Source organism: Nicotiana tabacum, chromosome 22, assembly GCF_000715075.1.
Source record: "Nicotiana tabacum cultivar K326 chromosome 22, ASM71507v2, whole genome shotgun sequence".
NCBI lineage: Eukaryota > Viridiplantae > Streptophyta > Magnoliopsida > Solanales > Solanaceae > Nicotiana > Nicotiana tabacum.
Genome location: NC_134101.1, coordinates 11,712,458 through 11,729,527, shown reverse-complemented (window position 1 = coordinate 11,729,527; position 17,070 = coordinate 11,712,458). Strand labels below are relative to the sequence as shown.

Here is a 17,070-nt window from a genome sequence, read left to right as displayed (position 1 = left end):
TTCTCTCTCTTGGTGCGGTTGCAACGGCTCTTGTCTGTGAGCTCGATACTGGCTCGAACTCGTTACTGGGTCGGGCCCTTCGGTCTTGGCTCGAGTTCGACCTTCGAGATGGATGTCGCGCCTTTCCGACCTCGAAGCAGTGCCTTGCGGATCGGTTCGGTCACAGGCTCGATAAGGTTACTGAGCCGACTCCTCGAGCGACCTTCGGACTCGAGGCTCGTTAGTACTGACTTCGGAGCTCACTCCCAAAATCTCATTCCGACTTTTTAACACTTGAACTCGATCGAACGTAGGAAGGCCGAAATCTATTTCGACCGTATACAGATAGTCCCCTCCTTTCTCATGAAGGATGCGGTGAGTTGAAATTTTAAAAATGAAGAGACATTAATATTTTTTTCTTCTCAATTCTATTTTTTCTATCCAAAAAATTAAAGAAGACCAAAAACTAAAGGGAACTGACCCCAAATAGGACAAAACTAAACTAAGGTTCGATTATGACTTTTGTAAAAGATGTTGGTCTTTTGTCTGGAACAGGAAAACAGATCTCCTTCTGTCAAATTCTCTTTGTGTCAGCTTTGGGATGTGGACATATGCCACGTGTACATAGCCATTAGTTTGTCAAATCTAACGAACAACGACCGTAACAGGTTTCGGGTCAGGTTCCGAATCCGGTTCCTGTTTGTCTACCACCTTCCCAGTTTCATCAATGGCAATGATCATCATTGCATCTTATTTTCATCATATTATTCTAAAACCTAAATTTTTCATATTTTTCCCCTTGATTATTTTCCCTTTTTATTTTACTGTCACTTTCCTACTCTAAATCTTGTTTTTTCTTCATAATAATTCTGGTCCACATTATCCATTTCAATTGCAACTGAGCTGCTCTTAATTTTAACAAAAGCCCAGCTCCAATTTTACATTGATCACCGACCCATTTGGGTTTTCTTTATTAATTGTAAATGTCATAGTTGCAAATTTGTTGAGGATCCATTGAAACATTTTAGGGATCAAACATTCCCAAGGGGTTTTGGATGCAATTGATAGAGATACAGCGCCATTAGATGGCGCTGTTCAGACGATTTTTCTATAGGAAGCCGCCGGATCGGCTTCTAGAGATCTCTGAACGGGTCTATGGTATGTTTCTCTTCCCAAATTATGCTTTTTTTTGCGTTTCTCTGTATTTTTTCAGCCCTCTGAAAATGTGTTAGATGACCTACATTTCAGTTTTTGAGCCTTCTGGAAAACACTTTTGGCTTAGTTTCTTCAGTTTTTTGCAAAAATTGAAAAACTTTTCTCTAATAACTTTTGGTTGAAAGCTAGCTACATTTGGAACTACACCTTAGACATTATGCGAATATCACAAATTGCTTTGAAGTAAATGAGCTGAAAAATAAATAGTGCTGGGAACATATTCAAGTTGTTCTAAAAAGAATAGTGAAAATTAGACGCTCAATCATTTTGGTGGTTTGCCTAACTATTGAGCTCTGTGGTTTGGAAGGTGAACTTACTCAAGATACTATGTTACAATTTTAAATGATATCCTTAAGGCTTACTATCTTCATCATCTTGAAGGTGGATATAATTTAGACAATAACTTCTGTGGTTAGTTTTATACTATTTAAGTGTGTGACAATTTCATCTGAAAGCTTAAGCTGTTAAAGAGAACACATTTTTTTATTTATTTTATGTTGTCTTCAACAATGCCACTCACATGCGGGCCTGATTCTTTTTCATGACACATGAAAATTCTTTTTGATAATGGGTGGCTGTGAGACCTGAACCCAGTACCTCTGCCTGCTCTGACACCATATTGAAGTGTCTGACCATCTCACTTTTAGAGAAATCACACTTTTATTTACTTTATTTTGTCTTCAACACTAACTATTGATGCTTCTCTGCTTTTCCTTTTAATTCACACTTTGCAGTGTTTGATTGTTGCTTCTCAACGGACGCATTGGACGAATATGAGTACAAGACATACATGGGAGGGATTGTAGCACAGCTACAGGACCATTATCCAGATGCTTCTTTCATGGTTTTTAACTTCAAAGAAGGAGATCAGAGGAGCCAAATATCAGATATATTAACGCAGTATGATATGACAGTCATGGATTATCCTCGGCGATATGAGGGGTGTCCTGTATTGCCACTGGAGATGATAAAGCACTTCTTGAGATCCAGTGAGAGCTGGCTTTCACTCGAGGGCCAACAAAATGTGCTGTTAATGCACTGTGAGAGGGGAGGGTGGCCCGTACTTGCTTTCATGCTTGCTGGCCTTCTTTTGTACAGAGAACAGTACACTGGTGAGCAGAAGACTCTTGACATGGTATACAGGCAAGCTCCTAGGGAACTTCTTTATGTTTTATCACCTCTGAATCCACAGCCGTCTCAGCTTAGATATCTCCACTATATCACCAGAAGAACTATTGGCTTAGATTGGCTGCCATCAGATATACCTTTCGCTTTAGATTGTATCATACTCAGGGTCCTTCCTCTATTTGATGGTGGGAAGGGCTGCCGACTGGTGGTTCGTGTCTATGGTCAGGACCCTGCTTCAACAACGTCCAATAGGAGTTCTAAACTCCTCTTTTCAACTTCAAAGACAAAACAACATGGTCGCCTCTATCGACAGGTAATGCTAAGCTTTAAACATTTGAGACTTACATTTAATTAGCTGAAATCTGAAGTGTGTTCTGCTAACTTCCCCTCTCCAGGAAGAGTGTGCGCTGGTGAAAATAGATATCCACTGTCGTGTCCAAGGAGATGTTGTTCTTGAGTGCATCCATTTGGAAGATGACCTAGTTAGGGAAGAAATGATATTCAGAGTTATGTTTCATACGGCATTTATTCGCTCAAATGTTTTAATGTTAACTCGTGATGAAGTTGATGTCCCATGGGATGCAAAAGACCAATTTTCTAGGGAGTTCAAAGCAGAGGTTTGGTATCTATTTCTCTGAACTTGGCTCTTTTTTTCACTATCCTTTAACAGGGAACTATAGGAGTTGAAGAATGCTTATTTCTGTACCAGGTACTTTTTTCGGATGCTGATGCTGTTCCATCTATTATCACCGTAGAAGCGCCAGATGAAGATGATAACGAGACTGAAGGTGATTCACCAGAGGAGTTCTTTGAGGTGGAAGAGATATTCAGTAATGTTCTTGATGGACCGGATGGAAGAGGGGAATCTGATGCCCATTCAGTTCAGGACAATATGCAGGATGACGATAGCACTGAAATATGGAAAGAGGAGTTGGAGCATCATGCTTTTCAAGATAGTGCATTTATTGATGTTAATCGCAAACAAGAAGGAAATACGGATTCTACTCAACAAGCATCAAAAACAAATGGTTTAGCGCATAATGACGACTTGATAAACTCCAAGGCTGTGATTTCTGATGTTTCTAGCGACAAGGACTCAAAAGCAGGAACACATGGGGCTAGTGTCATATCAGAAGAAGTGGAGAATAAGCAAGATATAGAAGGCACCTTTAGACAGGAGAGGCAGGGTTCACAACAGAAATTGACTGCTGATATCAGTAAAGGAAAGAATGAAAAGGCACTTTCCTCTCTGAAGAAACAGCTTGTATCCAACTCCAAACTTGCTGCTGATGGGATTGGACCTAAAGATAAGTCTAAACAAAAAGAATCTCAGGGCACTCTGTTGCGGCTAGCAAAGCCAAATGCAGTGTCTCGGTGGATCCCTTCTAATAAAGGTTCTTACACTAATTCAATGCATGTGGCATATCCACCATCAAGGTATAAGAGTGCTCCGCCTGTGCTTGCTGTTGCCAAGGATTCTCAATCTGGGTTAAAATCAAAATCGTCATCTCCTCGAGCTTTTTCAGAAGCTAAAATTCCAGCTGGAGCAGGTCGTGTTCCAAAGAAGCGCTCTTCTTCATGTCCAGCATCATTAGATATGTCAACAGTCAAGGAGGCACCTGTTGCAATGACCTCTTCATCAGAATCAGTTGAAAGCCAGGCATATGACCTTCAGGAATCCCCTCAAAGTCCCCTACCTTCTTCACTGCCTTCATTTCGATATCCAAGCACTTCATCACTTGAATTGCCTCCTATTCAGGAAGCAAGTAATAACCTACCAGATTCTGCAATGCTACCCGTGTCTTCGCCGGAAAGCCATATTACAACGGATTCTTTGACTCACCTATCCTTCCCTCCCCCACCTCCACCCCCACCTCTGCCAGTTCCATTCATGTCACTTAGTCATAATGTCAAATCTGTATCATCACCTCCACCTCCACCATCACCATCACCTCCACCTCCACCTCCATCATCAAATGGCTTGAGAATGACTCACATGGGTAGCTCTCATAGTCATAATGTCATATCCTTATCACCGCCAACCCCGCCTCCGCCTCCGCCTCCACTTCCACCTCCACCTCCATCCTCAAATGGCTTGAGAATGACTCATATGGGTAGCTCTTCTCCTACTCCTCCCCCTCCTCCCCTAACTTTACCACCCGCATCATCTATTTTACTGAGAGGTGGTAGGGAATTGTCACCAACTCCTTTGCCAGATGTGGCTTGTGCAACTAACTCCTTGGCAGCATCAAGTCCATTGCGACCTCTTTCTCCACCTCAACCTCCACCTCTATATGCGCCTATTACACCAAAGTTGGCTAGCTTTGGGCTGTCCATTCTGCAGCCACCTCCTCCCCCTCCCCCTCCCCCTATACCTGCAAAGCACGGTGCCCCTCCACCTCCTCCACCTCCTCCTCCTCCACCCCAGCCACCTCCTTCACTTGGTGTTTCGGCTTCACCTTCCCCACCACCACTGTCACCTCCTTCACCATCTCCGCAACCTTTGCAGAGTGCTCCACCTCCACCTCTATATGCTCCTATTACACCAAAGTTGGCTAGCTTTGGGCTGTCCATTCCGCTGCAGCCACCTCCTCCCCCTCCCCCTCCCCCTATACCTGCAAAGCACGGTGCCCCTCCACCTCCTCCACCACCTCCACCATTTCCAATTGTGCCTAGAGTTACTTCTTTGCTAACAACAAGTGCTCCACCACCACCACTGCCTCCTCCTCCACCACCCCAGCCACCTCCTTCACTTGGTGTTTCAGCTTCACCTTCCCCACCACCACTGCCACCTCCTTCACTATCTCCACAACCTTTGCAGAGTGCTCCACTTCCACTAACCTCAACTCCTTCACAAAATATACCTCCTCCACCTCCACCTCCCCCACCTTCACTTCCTTCAAGAAATACTCCGACTTCAACTCCTCCTCCACCTCCTTTACTGCCACCTCCTTCAACGAAGGCTCCGACGCCAATTCTGCCTCCACCTCCAAGAAATACTCCATCCCCGACTCCTCCTCCACCTCCCCCACCCCTCTCATATGGTATTCCACCTGCACCACCTCCACCTTCAATTTTTTGTCCCCATCCTCCTTCCTCCCCAGCTTCTTTCTTTGGAGAACCACCCCGACCCCCACCTCTACCACCTCCTTTGCATGTATCGCCTTTACCATCTCCTCCATTGTCCGCAGACCCACCTCCTCCTCCTCTAGTACCTGGAGCTTCACTTCTACCTCCTTCAATAGTTGGGCTTCCAACTCCTCCACCTCTCCCCGGTGATGGCCCTCCAGCTCCTCCACCTCCTCCCAGTTGCAGTCGGCCCGCTCCTCCACCTCCCCCGGGTGGTGGCCCTCCAGTTCCTCCGCCTCCCCCTGGTGGCGGCCCTCCACCTCCTCCTCCTCCCCCCCAATGCGGCCCTCCACCACCTCCTCCTCCTCCTGGTGGCGGTCCACCACCTCCTCCAATACATGGAGCACCACCTCCTCCACCACCTCCGGGCGGTAGAGCACCTGGACCACCTCCCCCACCACCTCCTGGAGGTAGAGGACCTGGTCCACCTCCCCCACCTGGAGCTCCAAGACCTCCAGGTAGTGGACCTCCCCCACCACCACTATTTGGCGCTAAAGGACCTGGGGCAGCCGGCAGAGGAGCTGGGAGAGCTCCAATACTTTCACGGACAAGATCTAATTTAAAGCCATTGCACTGGAGCAAGGTAACCAGGGCACTACAGGGAAGCCTATGGGAGGAACTACAGAGACATGGAGAGCCTCAAACGTATGTTCCATGATTTTTTAGTTTGACAGTGCTTATATTCAACTAAAATGAAGTATTGATAATTTTACTCCAAATCAAGTGCACCAGAATTTGATGTGTCAGAAATTGAGGTTCTTTTCTCTGCCACCCCCAAGTCAAGTAGTTCGGGTAAATCTGGAGGACGGAAGAAGTCTGCTGAATCTAAACCGGACAAGGTTCATCTGGTAATCAAATATGACTCAATACCTTTCTTCTAGGAACTGTCTGCAAAGAATCTAAGAAATAAATAATGCTATTGATTTGATACTTTATTCTTGTAGTCTCTCGTGGTTCTTTCATGTTTATTTCTTTCTTTTCTTTCCCCAGATCCCTCTTGGATGATTAATTACTGTTGCTTTCTATGAGAATTTAACATTGGTTAATTTGAGGAACTATTTTTCTTTGTTTTCTAACTGCTCGCATGAGTTCTTCTTTTCCTAATTTTCTCCTGTATTTCTTTGGTAGGTTGACCTAAGGAGGGCGAATAATACTGAGATTATGCTCACAAAGGTGAAAATGCCACTTCCAGACATGATGGTTAGTTTAGTGCTTTTCTTCATTATTTTCTATTTTCTTTGGTTTTCTTTTTTGAAGGCTGCCTCCTTTACTTTTACAGACAAAATAACATCCTGATCTGATTGCACAGAGGGAGAGAGAGAGGAGCTGCTTTCGAGTATATGTGGGTTAAGTCACGAAAGATAACTGAATAGGATAGTGGGATTCTATATCTGTGTTTAGGATAGTGAGTCTATAACATCAGATGTTCTGAATTTCCTTTCTTTCAGCTCACCTAGAAATCACGCATAACACTGCTCACGACTAATAGTATAAGAAAATACCGATCTCTAGTCAGTGACCTGACTTTGATGATTATTTGCTTTCTTCCGTTATCCTACTAGTTTAAACATTTCTTCCAGATCACATCGTAAAAATTCTAGGGCCTAAATATATGTGTTGTAATCTAGCGAAAAAAGAAAAGTAGGGACCAAGGAAAGCTACTTGCTCTTGTAAGCATGGCTCACAATACTCAGACTACTTTGGGCTTAAACAGGGAAGAAAAACTGATAAATGCGAACCAACCATCCCTATCAAGTCATGGTACAAAAGAAACTTCATTTGGTTTTCCTCCTACCTTTTCTTTCCTATGCACATTACACTCAAACAATGTTTAAGCTTGAAAAGAATACAACAATACCTAGGAAGTAGGGCGAACAAATGAGATAGATGGGTATTAGCCCAACTTACCTTTGTTCAATAGAAAGAGAAAAGAAGAATTTGTCAGGCTGTTGAAATCCTCAGACACAAAAAAATGTGGTTGATATGTTAATGGAGAAATTACGTTGTTGTTAATTAGTCTTCTCATTGTGGTCCCATGCAACATGTTGAGACCTCATAGGACTTTCCTTTCTTCTATTAGATCTCCTTCATCTTTCTACTTTTTCTTTTTACTTTTTTGGTCTTTTGATATACAATATGGCAAATTAGGCTACAGTCTCTCCTTCTTTGTCAAGGTGTACCAGAAATGTGTAAAACCTGAAGTCATGGTTAACGGAGAAAAGGAGAAAAAAAAAGAAACTTTCTTTCCTTCGTGGTTGTACATGCTGGACTAGACTTGGTAGACCTAGGTGATTCCCTTTCTCCTGAATATTCTTGCTTATCCGTAGGTAATCTCAATGTAGAGATAAGTGCGAGATTTAGAGAACCAATGATTAATTTGTATTTAAAGAGAAACTTTTAACGAATAAAAGGTTTATTCTGTAACGAGCCCGAATAAAGTAGAATGTATAACGAGGATTCATATAGCGTAATCAACTGGTTGAGATTGAGGACAAGCTGATTGATTAATATTCTTGCTTTGTCCTCACGATGTTCTATTTTGTTATGCAATGACAATTGTTCTGTTATGGCCCATAGGCAGCTGCACTGGCAATGGATGAGTCTATTTTAGATGCAGATCAGGTGGAGAATCTTATAAAGTTTTGTCCTACAAAAGATGAGATGGATCTTCTTAAGGTGAAGTTTACCAGTCTGAAGCTTTTCTTCCTGTTGACTTTGATTTCCCGTTCTTCTCTGCTCCTCTACTCCTTTCAGTCTCCTCTATCTCAGTTGATATCTGTGCAATTTTTTTTAAAAATGTATTAAATGATTGTTTACTGAAACAACTGCTCAGGGTTACACTGGTGACAAAGAGCTTCTGGGAAAGTGCGAACAGGTCAGCACATCATTGTATAGTTACTATCTGATTAGTGCATGATGATGGTCTTCGTTTTATGTTACTAAAAATTATACATGCCTATCATTTGCAAGTTTCATCTCTCTTTACCTTGATATGTTGTCATAAGTGCTTTATGAAGTTGGGATTGGCTTTCAAGGAACAATCCAGCTATATTTTGGAACCGAATGTGTAATGTAACTTCTTGATTCTTTATTAGGTTGGACATGGTAGCTACCCTTAAGTAGCAGGACAAGACTGCACAATCTGAAATCTTCTTTTACAATCTAATAACATCAGTAATCTCAACTGCCTTCTGTTTCAAAGACGTAATCTCATTGACCAAATTTTGATTGTTCAGGAAGTAAATTTAGTTCTAACCAAATGATGAACATCTCTTGAGTTCTAAGCAAATGATGAAACATCACTACTGACAAGCCCCTGGTGAAAAAAGGATTAACTATTTGAATTTCATTGTTTTAGAGATAACTGAGTTGAGAGATCATGGGAGGCGGCAGATATTCATGACGATGACTACTTTAACAATGTTTTAAAACCTTCTTATGATTGAATGATTAGAGTGATTAAAGTCCAATTTATGATGTACTCCCTTATCCCATTATCAAGTTTGGTGGGAAATTCTCGTAAGAATTGTTTCCTTTCCCTGCCTTTGGACGTCTTGCAATTTCAAGATTTGAGGAATAGCTGATACTTGCTATCATTTTACAGTACCTTGTAGCTTAGATCCCATGCTTCAAAGGTGTTCCTGATTTTACCTTTGACTGTCAGTTCTTTTTGGAGTTGATGAAGGTGCCACGAGTAGAGTCAAAATTAAGAGTGTTTCTCTTCAAGATTCAGTTCAAATCTCAGGTTTGTATACATCTATAGATCTTCTTTACTAAATCAATTTCTGTGTCATCTGAATTTAGCTTCATTTCAGGTGACAGACTTCAAGAAAAGCTTAACCACTGTGAACTCTGCATGCGAAGAGGTAATTTGCTAGGTTTTGCGTATCTCTTCTTTGTTCTTTCTTTTTAATCTTATTTTTAACAAAATACAATGTGCTTGTAGCAGGTCCGAAATTCTTTCAAATTGAAGGAAATAATGAAGAAAATTTTGTTTCTAGGGAATACATTAAATCAGGGAACTGCCAGAGGTAAGAATTCCTGTCTTTAAAATGTCTCAGTAATCGCTACAAGCATTTTATTCTTTTCAACCATTGATTCCCATCATGTAGGTTTTCAAAACCTGAAACTCTCTTAAATATAAAGTAAGGGGAAAATTTTGATTTTCTAAATGCAATAATGAATTTCTTAAATGCTACAACTTTGGAACTTAAGGCTCTTTGGTTATGGGGAAATTTCAAAGCAATAATTGCTTGTTGCTTAAATGGGGAATAATTTTTTGATTAATTAAGGGGAGTTTAGTTTCAATTATGTATAGCATTTTCTACCTAAATAAGTAGCATGAGCTTTGAATCCTCTATATCCATTCTGCTCCAGTGAAGTCCCTTTAGTTTCACATGTTCGGAGTGCAAACTAATAAAATTAAGTCACATAATTCATTAAATTGCTAGGCTTTGCAAATTTTTGAAGAATTGTAGAAATATAGTCAGTGTTTATGAGTATAGATATGAGCATAATTGTTACTTACTACTGGTTCTTGCACTAAGAAATTATGCTTTATTTTATGTGGCTGAATTAGATCGGTGGAATGTAAGACCTGACTTCATGCTGAAAAACATTATAAGTTGTGTGGTCAAGAAGTTTGAAATTTGGGACGTTAAAATTTCGATTCTAAATTCCATGTCATTCTTTACTCCAGGTTCTGCCATTGGATTTAAGTTGGACAGTCTTTTGAAGCTCACTGATACACGTGCTACTAACAACAAGATGACACTCATGCATTATCTTTGTAAGGTACTGTAATTTCATCTTTGCTGTTCCTAAATAGCTGCTTTTGTTCACACTTTTCCCCTGTCTAAATATTTATTTTTTCGATGAAGTAAAATAATTTTATTGATGATGGGGATTGGGGAGAGAAAACTCCTCTATACAAGTGGTATACCAAAAAGTAGAGAATCTACGAAAATATGATTCTTTATGAAAGATACTGAATCTTCTATACAAACTGGAATCTCATGGGTGCACATAAAAGAAACAAGGGACAAGAGGCTATTCTTTAAATGTACAAAATCATTTTCTGTCACTTCATAGTCTCCTATTTTTCTCTTTCCATACAACCCAAACGAGTGCTAGTGGAGCAACATCTCACGCCCTTCGTCTTCTCCTTTCATCATCTGTGTTCTAAATGCCTAACTGAACAGTGCCTCCTTCATGGTGCGTGACATCATCCATTGCTGCCTGAAGCGTATAAGGATTTGCCACCACAAACAAGACACAACCTGATAATGTAAAAGGAGGTGATCCATATCTTCGCCCTAATTCTTACACATAAAACACAATTTGACATATGTAATCCTCATTTTCCTCAAGTTTTCAGCTGTCAGAATCGCACCTCTTGCTGCAAACTAGGTGAAGAAGCACATCTTTCTTAGTGCCATGGAAATCCAGCTCGGTGAATGTGGAAATGCCGATTCTTCTCCGACCAAGAGTTTATTATAATACCAACTTTACTAAAAACACGACTCCCCGTCTCCCACCTCCAAGAATTCTGCTCTATGCTAAAAACTTTGTTTATAGAGCAATCTAAGTTGCTCGGACTCGGGTGCGGGTGTCCGATACGGGTGCGGATCTAGAGGTCAGATCCTTCATGATCTAAATTTAAAGATTCGGGGGTACGGATCCAGGTACGGATACGGGTGTGAGGATTCGGCTAAAAATAATTCAATTATTTAAAAATAGAGTTATAAAAATATGTCTAAATTATGAGACATTATGTGGAAAACTTACAAGGTATTCCGAGAAGAAGAAAATATTGAACAAGAGTAGAATTTTAGGAGATAAAAGGAAAAGGACTGACATAGAAATTTATATATACAGGGTATTCCATTTTCTTCCATATCACCCTAACTTTTGATTTGTTTTCAAAAATCATTGTGTATGTCCCAAATTTTTCCGTTGAATTTGGTCAAAGTACCCAAAATCGGTTGACCAGATCCGACACGGATCCCACACCCATACCCACACCCACGTCGTGTCGACACGGGTGCGGCACTGAAAGTGAAGAGTCCGAGCAACTTAGAGAGCAATTCAACCATACTTTGAAACTCCGCAACATCCCAGCCTTCAAGGTTCCTTCTGAACCTTAAGTCAAATGAAACTCCCGTTCATGTAACTCTGAACTTGTTGGATTGTTATCTCCTTCAAATTAAACCTTCTAATCTTTATTTCATGTCAATCTCAAAAGAAAAATTCCTATTGGGCTTGATCTGGAGCTCATATTGATGTAACTAAAAAGAGATTGCATTATCATTATCCTTGGTTTTTATTTGCCCAGTGATAAGCTCTTAAATGATAATTTATCTTTTACTAGAACTAGAGTTCTAATAGTTACAAGAGTCCAAAAATTACTTAGAGCTCCCTATACTATATATAAAAAAAGAAAACAACATACAAGCGGGTTTCTGATAAAGGAATCTTGAGCTAAATGAAATATATTTTTGGGATTCTTAATTATGCATAATCTTAAGAATATTCTACACAATATTCTTAATTAATCTCTTGAAGAACATAATCATTAAGAATATTCTAGATAATATTTTTAATGTTCTAATGAAGCCATGCTCATGTAAGATGTCACTAGTTTTCTACCTCATACGACCGATATTCATTGCTTTTTTTGGCTGGTAGAGGAGTGTTTGACTTCCATTCATACTTATCGTAGTTTTATTCTCTTCCATGTAATGCTTCTTTATTCTCTTGATTGAACATTTCTGTCTCAGGGGATCTCTTTCCTCTTTTTGTTCTTTACCTGAATATCTTTATCCTTCTTTATCCCTCCTCTCTGAATAAGGCATTATTAACTGATTATACTATGCGAGGTTGTTGCAGTGTTAACATTATCTCACTTTTCTCAGGTTCTTGCTTCCAAGTCACCAGCACTTTTAGACTTCCATGAAGATCTTGTAAGCGTGGAAGCTGCATCAAAGGTTATCTATTTACCTATCTCTCTCTGGTGATAGTTCTTTATTTTATTTCGGATTGGTTAGAAATTAGTTTCTCCTTGCAGATTCAATTGAAGTCTTTGGCTGAAGAAATGCAAGCAATCATCAAGGGGCTGGAAAAAGTTAAGAAGGAACTGGAGGCATCTGAGAATGATGGCCCCGTGTCTGAAATTTTTTGCAAGGTAGGGCGGTGCTTGTAAGTCCTTCATAAACGATGTCTAACTTGCATGTGTTCACATTCTTATCGTGCCCTACACGTTAGGAGGGCTGAAATACTGCATTCTAGGACTTTGTAGTTTCCTCCCTCTTCCTGTAGAACTGAAAATTGGATGAAAAAGTCCATTCTGTTTGCAAATTGTCCTTTATCGAGCCCTGTGGCATTGAGAAATTTGCTTTATCTGTCTTCGCTCTTCATTGATGTATCCCCAATCTTCCCAAGAAAGAGGGTAAAAGTTTTGTGGAGAAGTGCAGCACTGCTGTTTGCATTTGGCTGGAAGATAACAAAAAGAAATGTGATTGTCATTTCTTCCTCCTACTTGAATGCTGGATAGAATAGTCTTTTAGCTTGCAGCTGCATTTTGATGGATTAGCACTACTTGGCTTCCTGACGAAATTGGATATCTTTAGCTTTTGTCATTTCTACTTTCTTTCCTTAATTCGCTATTCATTTAACATAAGAGTTGATAGGATTCATTCCCATGATGCTATTAAGTTACATTCACTTCTTACCTGGAAATTAGTAAAATGTGCACCATATTTTGGTCCTTAAAAGTTTGTTTTTCTACGTCCTGCAAACCAGACGTTAAAGGAATTCATTGGTGCGTCTGAAGCAGAGGTTGGCTCTCTCAGGGAGTTGTATTCCGTGGCGGTAATTTCCTTTGTATTTAGTTCTCTTTGTTATATTATGCAACGCAATCAATTTCTATAGCGTCAATGATATGTTTTACTTGATGCACAGGGCAGAAATGCAGATGCACTTACACTATATTTTAATGAGGATCCTGCCAAATGTCCATTTGAACAAGGTAGCACTTGTATAAAATATTTTATCCCCTCATTGGTCTTCCAGTAACAAAATTGAGTTGATGAAGCTGGTTCCCTATAGTTGTGAACTTTACTTTGTTGCCTTTGATGTCCGCCAGTGTTATGCAATCAAGTAAGAAAGTATTGTAATAGGTGTACTACAGCTCGGGCTACGGCTAATCCTCTGGACATTGTCTAATAACTTAGCACACTTACTGGGAAATACAAGAACATAGTAATAGGTACTCATTGCGTTCTAATTTATATGTCACTCTTTCCTTTTTGGTCGGTCTAAAAAAGAATGACAACAACAACAAAAAACCCAGTGTAATCCTACAAGTGGGGTCTGAAAAAAGAATGACACGTTTCTATATTTAGTAACAATTTAACTCTAAAATGTCTATTTTACCATTTATGAGATGATTTATAGCCACACAAATATCTATGGCTCATTTTAAACCACAAGTTTCAAAAGTCTTCCTTTCCTTATTAAATTTCATAGCCAGTCAAATACCATCACATAAATTGAGACGGAGGGAGTATATTACAGGCACTTTACTAATAATCCTCTGGGAATCTAAACCTCTCCGCAATATACTTGGCCTGTTTCAGAGAAAGATATAGTAAGATTCAATTAAGATTGTACCAAATTTGCCACCAAGATAGCTGAGTTATCAGACTTGGTAGATCTAGCATATGTGAAGTAGTTTCCTAGTATAGGTTTACATTGTCTAGGGCTCTGGAAAACCATTTGGAACATAGCTGCGGATGGAGGTTAAGCTTTCCTCTGTAGTTAGTGAGCTATAATGAATCAACTATGCCTCAATTCCAAATTAGTTGGGTTGGCTGTATGAATCCGTTTATATCTATATTCCACTCTATTTTGGTCTGCTTGATTCCATGACTAAATAATTTGTCGAGTGGAGATTGGCATTCTTTGAAATTAGAGATATCTAAACAACTTATCTCTACACAAACATACAAGTCTCTAATTAGACTAAGAAGAACTTTGACAAACAGTGGATGAAATGTAAATGTAGCATCAACTAAAATTAAATGCCAATTAGCATCAACTAAGATTAACTGCCAAGTTTGTGTCACCTGTTATTTGTGTCATATTCGAATAATTTACTCGAGAAATTATGAATGTATGTCTGCATTCCTTTATATGCTTCATTTATGCGTCTCATTGTTCTCATCCGTGTGCTAGTGCTTTTGACGGTTTGACTCCTAATTATCTGTTGTGTGGTATCTGTTTCATACTATGTGCAGTCACTGCAACCCTCTTAAATTTTGTGAGGTTGTTCCGCAAAGCCCATGAAGAGAACTTGAAGCAGGCTGAACTAGATAAGAAGAAACTTCAGAAGGAAGCCGAAACAGAGAATGCGGAAGGAAGTAGCTTAACAAAGAAGGGTGAGAAGTAAATGGGGATGATTCATTCTTCAGGGAATTTTTGGTGTCATGTATTGGCCTTCGTCCGTCGGTTAACTGTCGTGTTGACTAAGGACACTGGTCTTAAGTCAAACCAGAAGCCTCCAATATTAATCTATTGGCTTTGGCTTTCTCTGGGTTCAAGAAAGAAAGTCCAATACTAAAAGCTTGTGAACCTGGAAATGCAATGAAGTGCGTTGCGGAGGGAAACTGAAAAAGAGACATTCACGTTCGGGCTCTTGGAGTGATTTGCAGAGAGAAGCTGAAGACAACACGCTGTTGTCTGAGCTCTTGGATGATGCAAGCAATCCATTGGTCTAAGAATCAATCACCTGGATTTTGTTATTGACGGGTGATCATGACTGTCGTCCCTTCTGGAGAGTGTGTTGCATGATTAAACAGAACAATGCATTTAAGAATGCGAATTTGGGTATGCTTTTGCTGAACCAACACGATGGAGTCGTCGTTGGTGCAAATGTAGTTATATGCGGAGTTGACATTCACCATGATGCAGATTATGCCATACAAACTGTAAATTGCAAGTGTAACATGGGTAGTTTGTACAAAGCCCCAACCCCTGTATTTAGAGATGTTGATTTTTTTCATTGTAACATAGAAACAGGTTCCTGGTCAGTATTTGATGGGAATCCAATACGGAAAATTGTACAGAAAGCATAGAAGAGGATAGAGATAGGTATTTTTAGCAATAGCAATGTAACAAAATTTAGGCTGTGGGATTAGTTTCCCACTTTTCTTAGAGTCAAATTTTGTTTATAATATGATATCTTCATTCATTGTTGGCAGAAAAGCCATCTCCATTACATGTATTCATGAGTTTTTGATATCTTGTAATCTTGGTAATCTACTGTCTGAATTTCCAAGATTTGGATGGTAATTTGTCACTTGTCAATCTCGAGAATTGTAGCACATAGTACAATTTTTCTGAATTTCTTGATAATGGATCTGGATTTAGTAAATATATTAGTTTTTGGGCACGCGCGTTGCGCTTGTACCCTGTAACAATAAGTATAATTTTTAAAAAATTAGATAAATATTATTTTTAATAATAAGTATGAGTTGCAAAATAAAAGTTAAAGCCAAATTTGATATAAAATGCCGAATGTGATGAATTTTAATCTTATTTAGCTAACTCAATAAAGGAAGAAATAATAACTATTACAAATTTATATGAAGAATAACAAATTGACAATTGCCTGCTTATTTTTTAAAATATTTGTTTAAGTTGTACAATAGAAATTAAAGCATATTTTCGTTGGTTTCTTTACTTCGCTCTTTATGCCTATAGTGTAGTTATCTTATAAAATATAATATTATATTCACATTAGTGAGAAAACTCATGTTAATAAGATGTTAGAACGTATTTACAATGCGTACCTTAGATCTTACCGTAAAAAAGTTATTTTCCAATATGAAGATTTGAGTATCTTATTCAAATTTTTAAAATATTTCTATTGTTAAAAAATAGATAGTTATTCTTTTTATTTTTATAAGGACTTTTTATTTTTTTTCTGTAAAATTCAATATTGTCTAAGTGAAAATAAGATAAAAAATTCACAACTAAAAATATTTTTGGACCCCCAAAATTTAGGGGCCTAAAGCAAAAACTTTACTAGCCTCCCTTGAGCCGCCCATGAAGTGAACATGAAAATATGACATTGATCCCGAAATACCCATTTAAATTTTAGAATTTGTCTCATCCATGAACATTATACTTTAGAAAGAAGAATAGAACGCTAACATTATTATTCGGAATTGAAAATTGAGACAAACGAAATAAAGTAAGAATTCAAATTATTTACAAAAGAAAATCATTTTCTAGGAAGTTATTTTCTTTCTTTTAGAGATAACTATTTGTTTTGATAAAGTATCTTTTTTAAATATAAAATATTTTCTATAATTCATGGTAGTCAACTATTAAATTAATGTTATCAAAGAAATATCATCTTTGCCTCTTTCATACCACACGAGAAAAAGAAACCAACAGTAAAACTTGAGAGGTAAAGAGAAAAGAAAACTGAAGAAGAAACATATATACAAAAATAAAAACAAAAAAGGAAAAAGAAAAAAACTGAATTAGATATAGGAGGAAGGTAAATGAAACGGTTTTGAACTGGAAATATTGGAAAGAGAAAATAGATGTGGA

The 17,070-nt window shown here is 38.9% G+C and overlaps 1 protein-coding gene across 5 annotated transcripts; it reads left to right on the top strand.

Annotated features, from left to right (window-relative positions):
- Positions 1-539: 539 nt before the first annotated feature.
- Positions 540-16,022, top strand: LOC142176705 (formin-like protein 20). 5 transcript variants are annotated; one of them, XM_075244889.1, is made up of 17 exons: positions 540-1,137; positions 1,929-2,635; positions 2,718-2,939; positions 3,032-6,096; positions 6,176-6,299; positions 6,580-6,651; positions 8,029-8,127; positions 8,285-8,326; positions 9,137-9,196; positions 9,267-9,317; positions 9,398-9,482; positions 10,151-10,245; positions 12,366-12,437; positions 12,518-12,634; positions 13,252-13,320; positions 13,411-13,477; positions 14,748-16,022. In XM_075244889.1, the coding sequence occupies exons 1-17, from the start codon at positions 1,065-1,067 to the stop codon at positions 14,897-14,899; spliced, it is 5,172 nt and encodes a 1,723-aa protein (XP_075100990.1). In that variant the 5' UTR covers positions 540-1,064; the 3' UTR covers positions 14,900-16,022. The 5 variants fall into 5 exon arrangements, with proteins under 5 accessions (XP_075100990.1, XP_075100991.1, XP_075100988.1 ...); XM_075244890.1 differs by having other exon boundaries at positions 9,401-9,482; positions 14,748-16,021; XM_075244887.1 differs by having other exon boundaries at positions 9,116-9,196; positions 14,748-16,021.
- The last annotated feature ends 1,048 nt before the right edge of the window (positions 16,023-17,070 follow it).

What these genes read in the sequence shown, in the direction of transcription:
- LOC142176705 (XM_075244887.1), top strand. Translation starts at nt 1,065, where the DNA reads ATGGCGCTGTTCAGACGATTTTTCTATAGGAAGCCGCCGGATCGGCTT. An exon ending in GATCTCTGAACGGGTCTATG is followed by an intron (nt 1,138 to 1,928) that starts GTATGTTTCTCT and finishes CACACTTTGCAG; the next exon opens with TGTTTGATTGTTGCTTCTCA. An exon ending in TGAACTCTGCATGCGAAGAG is followed by an intron (nt 9,318 to 9,397) that starts GTAATTTGCTAG and finishes ATGTGCTTGTAG; the next exon opens with CAGGTCCGAAATTCTTTCAA.